At 42.6% G+C, this 13,109-nt stretch overlaps 1 protein-coding gene and 1 non-coding gene across 5 annotated transcripts in view; one reads left to right on the top strand and one right to left on the bottom strand.

Moving 5' to 3' along the window:
• Window positions 1-5,180: 5,180 nt before the first annotated feature.
• On the bottom strand, window positions 5,181-5,287 carry LOC128578616 (U6 spliceosomal RNA). The gene has a single exon (XR_008377755.1). It is a non-coding gene; the product is annotated as a U6 spliceosomal RNA (small nuclear RNA).
• A 4,557-nt stretch (window positions 5,288-9,844) lies between these two features.
• GAB3 (GRB2 associated binding protein 3) overlaps window positions 9,845-13,109 on the top strand; it is a 147,826-nt gene continuing 144,561 nt past the window's right edge. For all 4 annotated transcript variants that reach the window (XM_053580915.1, XM_053580917.1, XM_053580914.1 and 1 more), the window contains exon 1: window positions 9,845-10,367. In XM_053580915.1, coding sequence (XP_053436890.1) covers window positions 10,296-10,367 — 72 coding nt within the window. In that variant the 5' untranslated portion in view covers window positions 9,845-10,295. The remainder of the gene's footprint in view (window positions 10,368-13,109) is intronic.

Raw genomic sequence — 13,109 nt, 5'->3', positions numbered from 1 at the left:
GCCTGGAAGTATTTTACATTTAAATATGGTATCCACTTTGAGTTAATTTTTATATAAGGTGTGAGGTTTGTGCTGAGGGATTTTTGTTTTGTTTGTTTGGTTTTTTGAGATAGTCTCACTTTGCTGACCTCGGGATAGTGCTATGACATCATAGCTCACAACAACCTCATACTCTTGCACTCAAGTGATTCTCTTGCCTCAGCCTCCCAACTAGCTGGAACTACAGGCACCTGCCACAACACCTGGCTATTTTTTAGAGATGGGGGTCTTGCTGTTGCTTAGGCTGGTCTCGAACCATGAGCTCAGGCAATCCACCTGCCTTGGCCTCCCAAAGTGCTAGGATTACAGGCATGAGCCATTGCTCCAGGCCTGTGGTTTTTGTTTTGTTTTGCCTATAGACATCCAACTATTGCAGTTTGTTGAAAGGACTGTCCTTCCTCCATTGAAATGTTTTTGCACTGTTGTCAAAAGCATTTGTATGAATTTATTGAATATATGCGAATCTTTCTGGGCTGTCTATTTCATTACATTTATTTATATGTCTGTCTTTTCACTAATACCATACTGTATTTCTGTAGCTATATAATACGCCTTAAAATTGCATAAAGAGGCTTGGTGCCTGTAGCTCAAGCGGTTAGGGTGCCAGACACATAGACCAGAGCTGGCAGGTTCAAATCCAGCCCAGACCTGCCAAACAGCATGACAGCTACAACCAAAAAATGGCTGGGCATTGTGGCAGGTGCCTGTAGTCCCAGCTACTTGGGAGGCTGAGGCAAGAGAATCGCTTAGGCCCAGGAGTTGGAGGTTGCTGTGAGCTGTGATGCCATGGCACTCTACCCAGGGCGACACCTTGATGCTCTATCTCAAACAAGAAAAAAAAATTGCATAAAGTGATTTGTGTATTGGTCTTGTATCCTACAACCTTACAAAACTTACTTATTAGTTATGAGAATTGTTTTTGTAGATTCCTTGAGACTTTCTATTAAGACAATTATCTCAACTGCAAATCAAGACTCTTTCTTCCAATCTTTATGCCCTTTGTTTCTTTTCATTCTTTCTTACTGCACTAGATAGAACTTCCAGTACTATGTTGAATAAAAGTGGTGAGAATGGCTTGGCACCTGTAGCTCAGTGGTTAGGGCATCAGCCACATACACCAGGGCTGGCAGGTTCGAACCTGACCCAACCCTGCTGTACAACAATGACAACTACGACAACAACAAAATAGCCGGGCATTGTGGCAGGCACCTATAGTCCCAGCTACTTGGGAGGCTGAGGCAAGAGAATCACTTAAGCCCAAGAATTTGAAGTTGCTGTGAGCTGTGATGCTATAGCACTCTACTGAGGGTGACATAGTGAGGCTCTGTCTCAAAGAAATGAGTGGTGAGGATGAATATAAAGGCTTTATTCCCAATCTTAGGTGGAAAGAAAATACCCAGTTTTTCATCATTAAGTATGATGTCAGCCACAGGTCTTCTGTAGATATTCTTTAACAAGTTGAGGAATTTGGGTGGCGCTTGCCTGTCGCTCAGTGAGTAGGGTGCAGGCCCCATATATGGAGGGTGGTGGGTTCGAACCCAGCCCCCGCCAAACTGCAAGAAAAAATAGCCGGATGTTGTGGTGGGCGCCCGTAGTCCCAGATACTTGGGAGGCTGAAGCAAGAGAATCGCCTAAACCCAAGAGCTGGAGTTTGCTGTGAGCTATAATGCCACAAGTACTCTACTGAAGGGTGACAAAGTGAAACTCTGTCTCTAAAAAAAAAACAAGTTGAGGAATGTATCCTAGTCCTAATTTTCTGAGAGGTTTTGTCAAGAATTAGTGTTTGGTTCTCCATCAATTGATATAATTATGTGATTTTCCTTCATTTTTCTGTTAATATAGTGGATTGCATTGATTGGTTTTCAAATACTAAATGAACCTTGCATCTCTGGGATAAACCTCACTTGGTCACAGTGTATAATTCTTTTTATGTATTTGTGAATTCAATTTGCTAGTATTTTGCTACAGATTTTTGTGTCTATATTCATGAGGCATATTGGTTTGTAGTTTTGGGTGGTTTTTTTTGTTTTTTTTTAACTTTTTCTAGTTTTAGTACCAGAGTAATACTTTGTTGAAAAGTGTTTGATTTGGGCCAGGCGCAGTGGCTCACACCTGTAATCCTAACACTCTGGGAGGCCCAGGCAGGTGGATTGCCCCAAGCTCAGGAGTTCGAGACCAGCCTGAGCTAGAGTGAGATCCCATCTCTAAAAATAGCCAGGCTTTGTGGCAGGTGCCTGAAGTCCCAGCTAGTTGGGAGGCTGAGGCAAAAGAATCTCTTGAGCCCAAGAGTTTGAGGTTCCTGTGAGCTATGAGCCCACAGCACTCTACCAGGGCCACAAAGTGAGACTCTGTCTAAAAAAAACAAAAACAAAAAAGCATAACGAGGCACCTTGATATAGTTAGTAGAGTTAAAAAGTATGAATCTCCAAATTCTTTGTGAGTTTAAATCCCAGCTCTACCCTTCCTAGCTGTGTGGCCTTGGGTTCATACTTAGCCTCTCTGTGCCTAATTTGTAAAACAGGAGACATAAGGGTATTCACCTCATAGCATTATCCTGAAAATTAAGTGAAATAATACACATAAACATGTTTATCTTCAAGTATTTAATGATTAGCATGTGCTATTGTAATACCCAGATATTGTATTACAAAAAAAAAGGGGGGGGGCAGCACCTGTAGCTCAGTGGGTAGGGCACCAGCCACATACACCAAGGCTGGCAGGTTTGAACCTGGCCTGGGCCAGCTTGACAACTGAAACAAAAAAATAGCTGGGCGTTGTGGCAGGCACCTGTAGTCTCAGCTACTTGGGAGGCTGAGGCAAGAGAATCGCTTAAGCCCAAGAGAATTTCTCCTATTTCAGATGGAAATTAGATGGATTTCACTCTCAGAAAAGCACTTTGTAGATGTCTATATGGGGAAAAGGGAGTTCCCTTATATGAACTTGTACCATGATGCTCCAGGCCTTTAATTCACATACTTCATAGATTTATTAGAACAAGAGGTAGGTGGGAGGCGTTAGATATAGGAAGGTGCAACCCTTTACCCTCATCATTGGCTTTTATATACACATGTAGCTATCTCTGAGTGTCCATAATCCATAATTTTCTTTTCATAGCAAATAAGTTACTTGCATAGCCACTCTGTTCATCGTGACATAATTGAAATAGAAAGTATTCTGTAATAGTGGACATTTATTTCCATAAATCCTTCTAGTTAGAAGATTTATAGTACTTCATTGTTGGGGCCCTGCCCCAAGAGCAGTGTCCACTGAGACCTGTGGAAACTGGTGGTGATCCACTGAAGAAATATAAAGTTAGGAGCGACAGTAAAGACAAGAAACATAGAGTAGAATTGAAAGTGGGAGCTCAGGGGTCCATTGCCCTTCATGGGATTCTGGCAATGGCACCATGTGTTTGCTCCACTCTGCTTTTATTGGAGTCTGTTTGCCCAGAGGGTAAGATGAGGGAGGGAACAAAGATGTCAGCAGTTTCTCGGATTGATCATATCAGCTCCTATTATTATTATCATTTTTTTTTGAGACAGAGTCTTACTATGTAGAGTGCTGTGGCGTCACAGTAGAGTGCTGTGGCATCACAGTTCAGAGCAACCTCAAACTCGTGGGCTTAAGTGATTCTCCTGCCTCAGCCTCCCAAGTAGCTGGGACTACAGGTGCCTGTCACAACGCCTGGCTATTTTTCTGTTGCAGTTGTCATTGTTGCTTGGCTGGACTGGGCTGGGTTCGAACCCTTGGTGTTTGTGGCTGGCTCTAACCACTGTGCTACTGGTGCTGAGCCTTATTATCATTATCGACCTTAAGGGAAGCCTTCAATAATCTGAAATCTGAGCCTTATATTGGGAGAGCTTCCTACTTGAGGTCACACACAGATTTCTAGGGAGATGTTAAGCTCCGCTAGTTCTCTATGGAGTAAAATGCCACCAGCATTAATCTCCTCTGAGAGATGGGTGGGAGGGAGGCATTTTCCTCCCAACACCACCACAGAGGATTTTCCTCTGCAATAAGGGATATAAGCTTTTCTTCCCATATCTCAGGGCTGGAGCTATTCCCTTTGGTCTCTGCCCCAAGCAAATGCAAATCTCCACAATGGGTATCTGCTTTACCTGTTTAATGGGCAGAAAACGTCCAAGATGTATCTTTTCTAGGACTTGCTATAATCTCTTTTGTGGCCATTACTCTCCTCAGAGTATTCACAGACCCAGCAGGGTGTTTATAAGCTTTATCCTCACCAGGCTAGAATTTCAGAAAAAGCAAGAAGCCTGCTAGCAATGGTTAGCTTGAATTAGCTGACTTTTCTTTGTTCTGACTCACTCAGCTTACTTTTTAGTTTTCTTCTTTTTCTGGGAGTGCTTTCCTTTGCCAAGAATGGAGTCTTTGGTCCCCATTCTCCTACCACTTCATTAACTGTCAAACTGCCACACTAAGCCTATTTTAAATAAATAATAAATGGGGAAATGATAAAGGGAATCCTGGTACCATAAACCACCTTTTATTTTGTTTCATTTTATTTTATTTATTTATTTTTATTGTTTGGGATTCATTGAAGGTAGAACAAATTAGGTTACACTTGCATTTGTTAGATAAAGTCCCTCTTATAATTATGGCCCACCCCCAAGAGGTGTGCCATTCACCGTGACCCCTCATCTCCCTCCCTTCTCACTGCTCCCTCATTCCCCTACCACTCCCTTGTATTATCTCACCTACTGCCTTCATATTAGAATAAAGTACATTGAATTCTTTTTTTTTTCAAAATGAAGGCAACTTTCTAGCTATTATATTTTATATTTACAGTTATCTTGTAAATGTCTTAAGTAAAATGTTTTATATATGTATATAGATATAATTATATATCTAATTATATGTTAAGTATATATACTATATGAACATATAACATTTACATAATAAAAATCTATAATATAAATTTAGATATTTGTAAATCATACATTTTATATGTTATATATAATTATATGTTTTAAGCTATAATATGTATTATACATTTTTTAAGCTATGAGTAAATATCTTTTTTCCTCCCTTTTTCTTTTTTTTATTTTTTATTTTTATTAAATCATAGCTGTGTACATTGATATGATCATGGGGCATCATTCACTAGCTTCACATACTGTTTAAAAAATATGGAACGCTTCACGAATTTGCGTGTCATCCTTGTGCAGGGGCCATGCTAATCTTCTCTGTATCGTTCCAATTTTAGTATATGTGCTGCCGAAGCGAGCACAGTACATTGGATTCTTGCTTCTCCATTCTTGTGATGCTTTACTAAGAAGAATGCATTCCACCTCCATCAGGGTTAATACAAAAGATGTAAAGTTTCCATCTTTTTTAATGTCTGAATAGTATTCTGTGGTATACATATACCACAGCTTGTTAATCCATTCCTGGGTTCGTGGGCATTTAGGTGGCAGAAACCACTTTTTATTCAAATTCTCTCCTCTCTACAGGCTGAAGCACAAAGAAGCTAGGATGTATCTTCATGAAAGGAGCAATTTGGTTTTATCTGGCAGGGAGAAGGGTACACCCTGAAAGATTCAGGAATGATTACTCATATCACATCTTTATTTAACCTATCTGGTTAGCCTGAAGATGAATAGTGGGTAATTGTAAAATTAATCAGGTTGTGACTTAAATTGAAGATGCTATTCCAGATCATGTTGTTTTCTATTGCAAATAAACATAGCCCCCAGGCTCTTGGTATGCAGTTATTTCTCTGACAAATATTCTTTTTCCCTAATCAATCAGCAGAGAACATCAGAAGCAGCTTGCTTTTATCTGACAGGAACAGAAGTACAACCTCAGGGCTATGTATATTTGCTGGCTCATTATCTAGGGTGAATGGAACTTCATTGTGAACATAATGCCAGTTTATTACACTGATGACATTATGCATACTGGACCAGGTCATCAAGACATAAACAATATTCTAGATGCTTTATTAAGACATAAATATGTGGGCGGCGCCTGTGGCTCAGTGAGTAGGGCGCCGGCCCCATATGCCAAGGGTGGCGGGTTCAAACCCAGCCCCAGCCAAACTGCAACAAAAAAATAACCAGGCATTGTGGCGGGTGCCTGTAGTCTCAGCTGCTCGGGAGGCTGAGGCAAGAGAATGGCGTAAGCCCAAGAGTTAGAGGTTGCTGTGAGCTGTGTGACGCCACGGCACTCTACCCGAGGGCGGTACAGTGAGACTCTGTCTCTACAAAAAAAAAAAAAAAAAAAAGACATAAATATGCTAGAGGGTAGGAAATAAATCCTAACTCAAATGTCTAAACCTCAGTGAAGTGTTTAGATGGTCTGAACCATATTGGGTATTCAACGAGTTGCTGCACCTCCTACCATCTACCACAAAATAAGTATTTTCCTTTTGAGCAACAGCTTCTGACTTGCACCTGGGCTGTGGCAGGCATAATGCCTGGTCATGGGGCACCAAGGAATGTCACCTGTCCCTGATAAATTGGGTACTACCTGATCATTCATTGGAAATGGAATATTTGAGACTACAGTCAAGCATGTCTGGAAGGTACAGTAAGTTTTCTTGAACAGGTGGCTCACATCTCTGTGGCCCCTACTGCTACATAACAACCTTTCCTTCAATTCATACCTGTAACATCATAGGGAGTTCTTATGACAAGGTATATTAGTCATGGTATCCGAAGGAAGCAAATGGTAGACTCTATGGCTTGAAACAAGTAAAGTACCAATGAGGGGAATTTTTTTTATATAGAGCCCTAAGCAAGATTAAGAGATTTAACAATGAAGGAGGCCTTGAAGGAATAGCAAAAGTTGATATGGCCACAGGCACTGCTAAGTACTCAACCTGGGAGAAGAAGACTGATGAAATCAAACCACATCTATCTAGAAAGGGCAGCAGTTTGTTCTCAAATAGGAACTTATTTTGTATAGGGATTTTTTTTTTTTTTTTTTTTTTTTTTGAGACAGAGTCTCAAGCTGGGTCAAGTGCCATGGCGTCATCATAGCTCACAACAACCTCCAACTCTTGGGCTCAAGTGATCCTCTTGCCTCAGTTTTTCTTTTCTTTTCTTTCTTTTTCTTTTCTTTTTTGAGACAGAGTCACTTTATCACCCTTGGTAGAGTATTGTGGCGTCGCAGCTCACAGCAAAGTCCAACTCCTGGGCTTAGGCGATTCTCTTGCCTCAGCTTCCTGAGCAGCTGGGACTATAGGCACCTGCCACAGTGCCAGGCTATTCTTTGTTGCAGTTGTCATTGTTGTTTAACTGGCCCAGGCTGGGTTCAAACCCGCCGGTCTTGGTGTATTTGGCTGGCGCCATAACCACTGTGCAATGGGTGCCAAGCTGGATTTGCTTTTTTATAACCACTATTTCTGCTAGCACTCCTGTGTGTAGACTTACTGCATCTGTCACTCACATTCACAATAGCAAGCACAATAGAACTTCTAACTAAGGCAATACATTATAAGGCAAAAGACAAATGGCAGTGTGCTTATGCTGATGAAGTACACTGATTTTGCTCTGTATCTTATCACCTTGAAGCACGTGCCTCAATAGGATGCTAAGATGGTTGATCTGTTGAAGATTCAGTTACTAACCTAGTAAGGTGAAAATGTCCTGAAAAGCAGAGGTTCTCATGTCTGACAGATGAGGAAGGATCTGATCTCTATATGATGACATCTTAGTGAAGGTCAAATGTTAATCACTAGACTGGATGTCAAATATAGGATTTAATGCTGCTGTTTTTTCTTTCTGGTTAGAGGGGATTCTACACAAGTCACATACCCACTTCATGTCAAAATGTATGTGATCTTTCACAAGGATAAAAGAGTTAAAGCAGTAAAAAAGAAAGAAAGAAAGGTAGATGTTCTGTCTTTTGCAAAATAGGTGACCCCTATGCAGTGCTATTTCCCAATGGCCCAAATCTGTGGGGCTTGGAATCAAGAAAGGAGCAACTCCTAATACTCCACTTAGATGTTTTTTTTCTCATCCTTATAGCTGTGAGCTCCACTAGTTGGGAGGTCTTGGTTCACTTAGGAGGAATGCTTCTACCAAGGACACAATATTGATTTCATTAAATTGCAAGTTGAGACTGTCACCTGGCTATTGGAGATTCTTTAGGCCACTGAATGAACAGGAAACCATGGGTCCTACTGAACTGGCTCACATGATTCACCTTGATTATCAAGGGGAAGAAAGATTGCTGTTAAACAATAGGGTCATGGAGGACTGTGTCTTGAATTCAGGGAATCATCTGGAGGCAACTCCTAGTAATACCATGTCCAGGTAGGACCACTAAGGATTCAGACTAGTTAGAAATAAAGGTTTGAGTTCTGACTACCAAAAAACAACTTTAAAAAATAAAAAAAGAGTTCTGACCACTGAGGTCTTAACTGGAGGGACCACAGAGGGTAGTAGAAGAAAGAAGGTAAAAATACCAGTGACAATGTCATGACCAATTATAGAAATGAGGATTTTAGTAACTGTGTGTGTATAAACTTTTCCTGTCTCCCTTTTTTCTGTTTTATACACGTCACTTGGTAAGATTAACTTTATAATTTTTTCTTTAGATTATAGGACATTGACTTGGGATAGTGGTAATTATCCTCTAGAGATGGCTACAGTTCCTGATGAAAACTTTGGTCTCCTGTTTCATGGAGTGGATTTTAGTATAGAAAAGATAAGAGGATTGTTTTAGTGTGAGTAAGTTGTTGCTATAATAAGTTTATTTTGTGTACAAGGGAGTGCGTGGATATTGAGTAGCTGGTGGAGGGAGGGTGTCCTGCGCTGGATATGTAGTTTCCATCTCAACTTTCATTTCACTGTCCTTATATTTAGAGAGGTGAGAAAGTTAAAGAAGATATTAAACATTCACTTAAATCTAGATTTATGGGTGTAAATTAGAGTTAGGTAATTAGATATGCTAGTGTAAGATTTGGAAACAGAGGAGGCAGATGCTTGCAGCACTGGTTAAAGTGTTAATGTTGCCAGCTGTACTCTCCTAACCTTTGCTTTGCTCTATGTGACCCTGAAGCCAAAAGTTTAGTAGTAACCCCTGATTCTCATTGTTACAGCACTGCCAATGACTTTGCAGGGTAGCTCCTTAAACTAAATCCATTCCTGTTTGAAACACCTAGAGTGGATTCAGTCATCTCCACTGAACCCTCAGTAATTATAGAATGATAAATGAACTATGTCATTCAAAACCACCATCTCTCCTTAGAAATTTCATATGTATGATAGCAGGTAACTTCCAAGTGGGAGGCATCACACCCAGGGGAAAGAGCACTCTGGATCAGGGAGCTGGCAGATGCCACAAAACATCACGTGGATGGTGCCCACAAAGAGTGGAGGGTGTTTTTATGTCAGTCAGCTGCAAAATTGAGATAATAATCAGGCCCATTTGATAGGGCGTTTGTGTGGATCCAGTGAGGTAATAACTCATAAAATGTTAGGTCAGTAACTGTCAGTGAGGAACCATTATGATGAATCTTAGGTTTTTATTATTTATTGTTATTATTTGGAGTGTTCAACACACTGCCTGGCATAGTCAATCTTAGAGCCATCTTTTAAAACCTTAGTGAAAGAGACTGCAAAAACAATGTAACCTTTTGAATTGGGTCATTTCAGTCTGTTAGGACATTGAAACAGTTTTGCCAGCAGAGCTTATCACTAAACACAGTGATCTTTGGGGGAGGAGCATAAAAACACATTACGCTACAATCAAGTGGAACAGGGAAGTCTAATCCGAGGATAGCTTTTGTTCCTCCCCCGAATCATGTATGCCGCAGATGCAGGTGGAAGGTTTTGGCTTTCTTGACCCGGAGGCCCAGGGACTAGCGCTTTTGACGTTGCAGATTAGAGATAGGGAGGGAGTTAGGTTGCAGAGCTCCTTCTATGCACTCTTTAGTGGCCCCGGATTCCGGGCTCCACTGTTAGAACAGCGCCGGGGGCTCCGGGGCGAGAGGTGCGGGACGCCCCGCGGCAGAGATCCCCAGGCACAGCCTCTGGCGGGACCGCACTTGCTCGAAGGGGCTTCCTGGGTTCCGCTGCTTTCCCCTTACACTCCAGCGGCGGGAGGCCGTGCGGTTCTCTTTCAGGGCCGCAGGCGGCGTCCAGAGGCGGGGGTCGCAGCGGCCGCTCGCTGGGGGCGGCGCAGGGTAGGCAGACGCCGAGCCCGCCCTGCCGGCATCCCGGGCCTGACTTCCTCCAGCAGCGGGCGGCCGGCCGGCCCAGCTGGAGGAAACGGCGGCGGCGGCCACGATGAGTGCCGGGGACGCGGTGTGCACCGGCTGGCTGGTCAAGTCGCCCCCGGAGAGGAAGCTGCAGCGCTATGTGAGTAGGGACGCCGCGATTCGCAAGGGCTTAGTGTCCTCGGGCGCCCGCCCTCGGGGTGGCCGCGGGGAGCTTCCCCCGGGCTCGGGCGTGCTAGACGCAGCCGCTCCCAGCTCCCGGGACCGCTGCCGAGGCCGACAGACGGAAAGCGAAATTACACGTCGAGCCGGAGCTGCCGTTGTGCCCGCGGCGGGCCGAGGGCCCATTTAGCTCCTGCCCAAGGGGCGAGGCGGCTGTAGACTGTGGCTGATCGTAGTGGAGGGAGGCGGGTTGCCCCCGAAATCTCAGGAGTCAGGGTTGCGGGAGCAGCCTGGGAGGCATCTGGAAAGAGTGCCACTGTCTCTGGTGGGAAGTGCTTCTGAGTCCTATTGCCCAGCGACGGGGACTGACAGCAGGAGGGGACTGGCCTGGGCCAGACTGGCAGGGAGGATCTTGTATTACTCTTGGACTGTAAAGAGTGTTGTGTCTTGGAGTTCTCATCAGACTCTCTTGTTTGGAGACCCACACAGTCTAACTGGTTCCTTGCTGTGTTGCTTACCAGCTTTTTCTCTATGCTGACACCGCGCTTTTCTAGTGCCAGAAGGAACCACTGACTGTTCCTAGTACGAAATTAGGAACTCATGGAAGAGCAAATCTTCGTATATATTCCATTGTCGTTTTTAAACTTTATACTAGCAGCTCAAACATTCACTATCTCCATCTGCATACACAGGATAAGGACTTTAAAACATTCTGCTTAAAGACTGGTCGCGACTCACTGTTTCTCAGCCTTTAGGAAGAACCACTTCAGTCCCCAGGGGTTACATGGAGATATTACACCTTCTTTTTGTACACCGGGAGTAACTTGATGAATTCGTCTTGTTCATACTTCCTAATTTCTCTGCAACTCCACAGCATGGCGGTCGGAACAAATTTGCCCTCATGTTTTCATAAACAGCATTTTGCAGGAATGTTATTCCATTTACCATGTAGATATCAGACATGTATAAATGCCAAGATTTCTGATTAATTGCCAGTGTGTCCCTGCATCTTTTTTTTTTTTTTTTTTTTTACTCCTTGAGTCCATAAACACAGAGTCCCAATATCTCTCAGCTTCTGCTTCCTTCCAGCTGCTTTCCTGTGAAGCTACTTTGAACACCCTCATGGAAAGGTGAGGAGTCATTTACAGAGTAGTCCTTGCAATGCTTACTCAGGGTGGGTTTCCTTGTTGTCCTTTGGAATGAGAGACATTTTAAAGGTCGCCATACATTTCCAGGGTGGGACTTACTTTTTGGTACATAATTTAAAAAGACAATGAGACTGGAGGGCTTTTTTTTTTTTTTTTTTTTACGGTTTTTGGCCAGGGCTGGGTTTGAACCCACCACCTTCGGCATATGGGTTGGCACCCTACACCTTTGAGCCACAGGCACCGCCCTATGGGATTTTTTTGGCCCAGTCTTGTTTTGTATCTTGTCCTGAGTAGACTTGTGTAGAAGTTTACTCGTGTTTCATAAACTTGACAGGAAGCATGGCTGTGCATAACCATTGTCATACAGGGCTCATTCTTTTTAGGTAGTATAGGGACATAGCAAGAGTGGACACTGCAGAACTTAGAGGTCTTTGCAGCATATACTGAGTGTGGTGAAGGAGGAAACATAGCGCAGAGAACCTACATGTCATCTTTCCAACACTATAAGACATAAATATTGATGATTTGGCCTTGTGTTTAAGGAGAGTCCTTGTCTTGTAGATAGTGCTTTTTTACTGAAAAGCATCCATCTCTCCCTGGAACACACCTCTTTTTCCTGGAATACACCTCAAAAAGTCTGTTTCCTCCCCTCCCTAAATTCTGTAGGAAGCCTTTTCGCCTCTAGATGGCGATGTGTCATCTTCATAGAGCCTGGAAAGGACTTGTATTAAGCTCCTGTCGGGAGTAAACTACTCCTTTCTCTCATTAATGGGGTGCCAACTCTAAACTAGGCCTGGTGTTACTGGATGGGAGGACAAAGAAAAAAGACTTGATCCCAGCCCTCAAGAAGTCCATAATTTAACGGATATAGTACAATGACATAACAAAGCTAGTTAGTAGCACAACCAGAACAATAACTCAGTTCTTTGTGGTGCCAAGCCAGAAAGCATCACCCAACAATTTGCTGTTATAAATGGAACCCTAAGCAAATCTTTCAGTCCAAGGTAAGCTTGTACTTCATTTACTTGAATCCATTTGTGAAGACAATCAGGAAGTTATTTATTATTTTTATTTATTTATTTTTGCCAGGGCTGGGTTTGAACCTGTCACCTCCGGCATATGGGGCCGGCGCCCTACTCCTTTGAGCCACAGGCACCTTCCCAGGAAGTTATTTTTTATCATTGCTCTTTTAAAAGACAGTTAATTCTCTTTTTTCTATATTTGTGTTTTACAATAATATAGAAATATGTTATTGTAAAAATTCAAACAATGTAGGAATAAATAGAATGAAAAGTGAAGACCACTTTTAGATTTCACCCACACTCTCCTCTCCCTTTGCATTCCTCCTTATCCCACTCCCCTCTCCAGGGACAACTGTTAGCAGTTTAGTGAGTATCATTCTAGAAAGTTTTCCAGAAAGTATATAATTTTATTTTTGTACAAAAGGGATCATATTTTATTAATTGTCCTGTAATCTTCTTTTTTCATAATTCTGTACGTCTTTCCAGGTTAGTACATGTAGATTTACTTCTTTTTTTTTTTTTTTTTGCAGTTTTTGGCCGGGGCTGGGTTTG

The sequence above is a fragment of the Nycticebus coucang genome, chromosome X (assembly GCF_027406575.1).
Source record: "Nycticebus coucang isolate mNycCou1 chromosome X, mNycCou1.pri, whole genome shotgun sequence".
In the NCBI taxonomy this organism is placed as follows: Eukaryota; Metazoa; Chordata; class Mammalia; order Primates; family Lorisidae; genus Nycticebus; species Nycticebus coucang.
The sequence above is the reverse complement of the archived record's forward strand: the minus strand, read 5'-3'. Positions and strand labels throughout refer to the sequence as shown.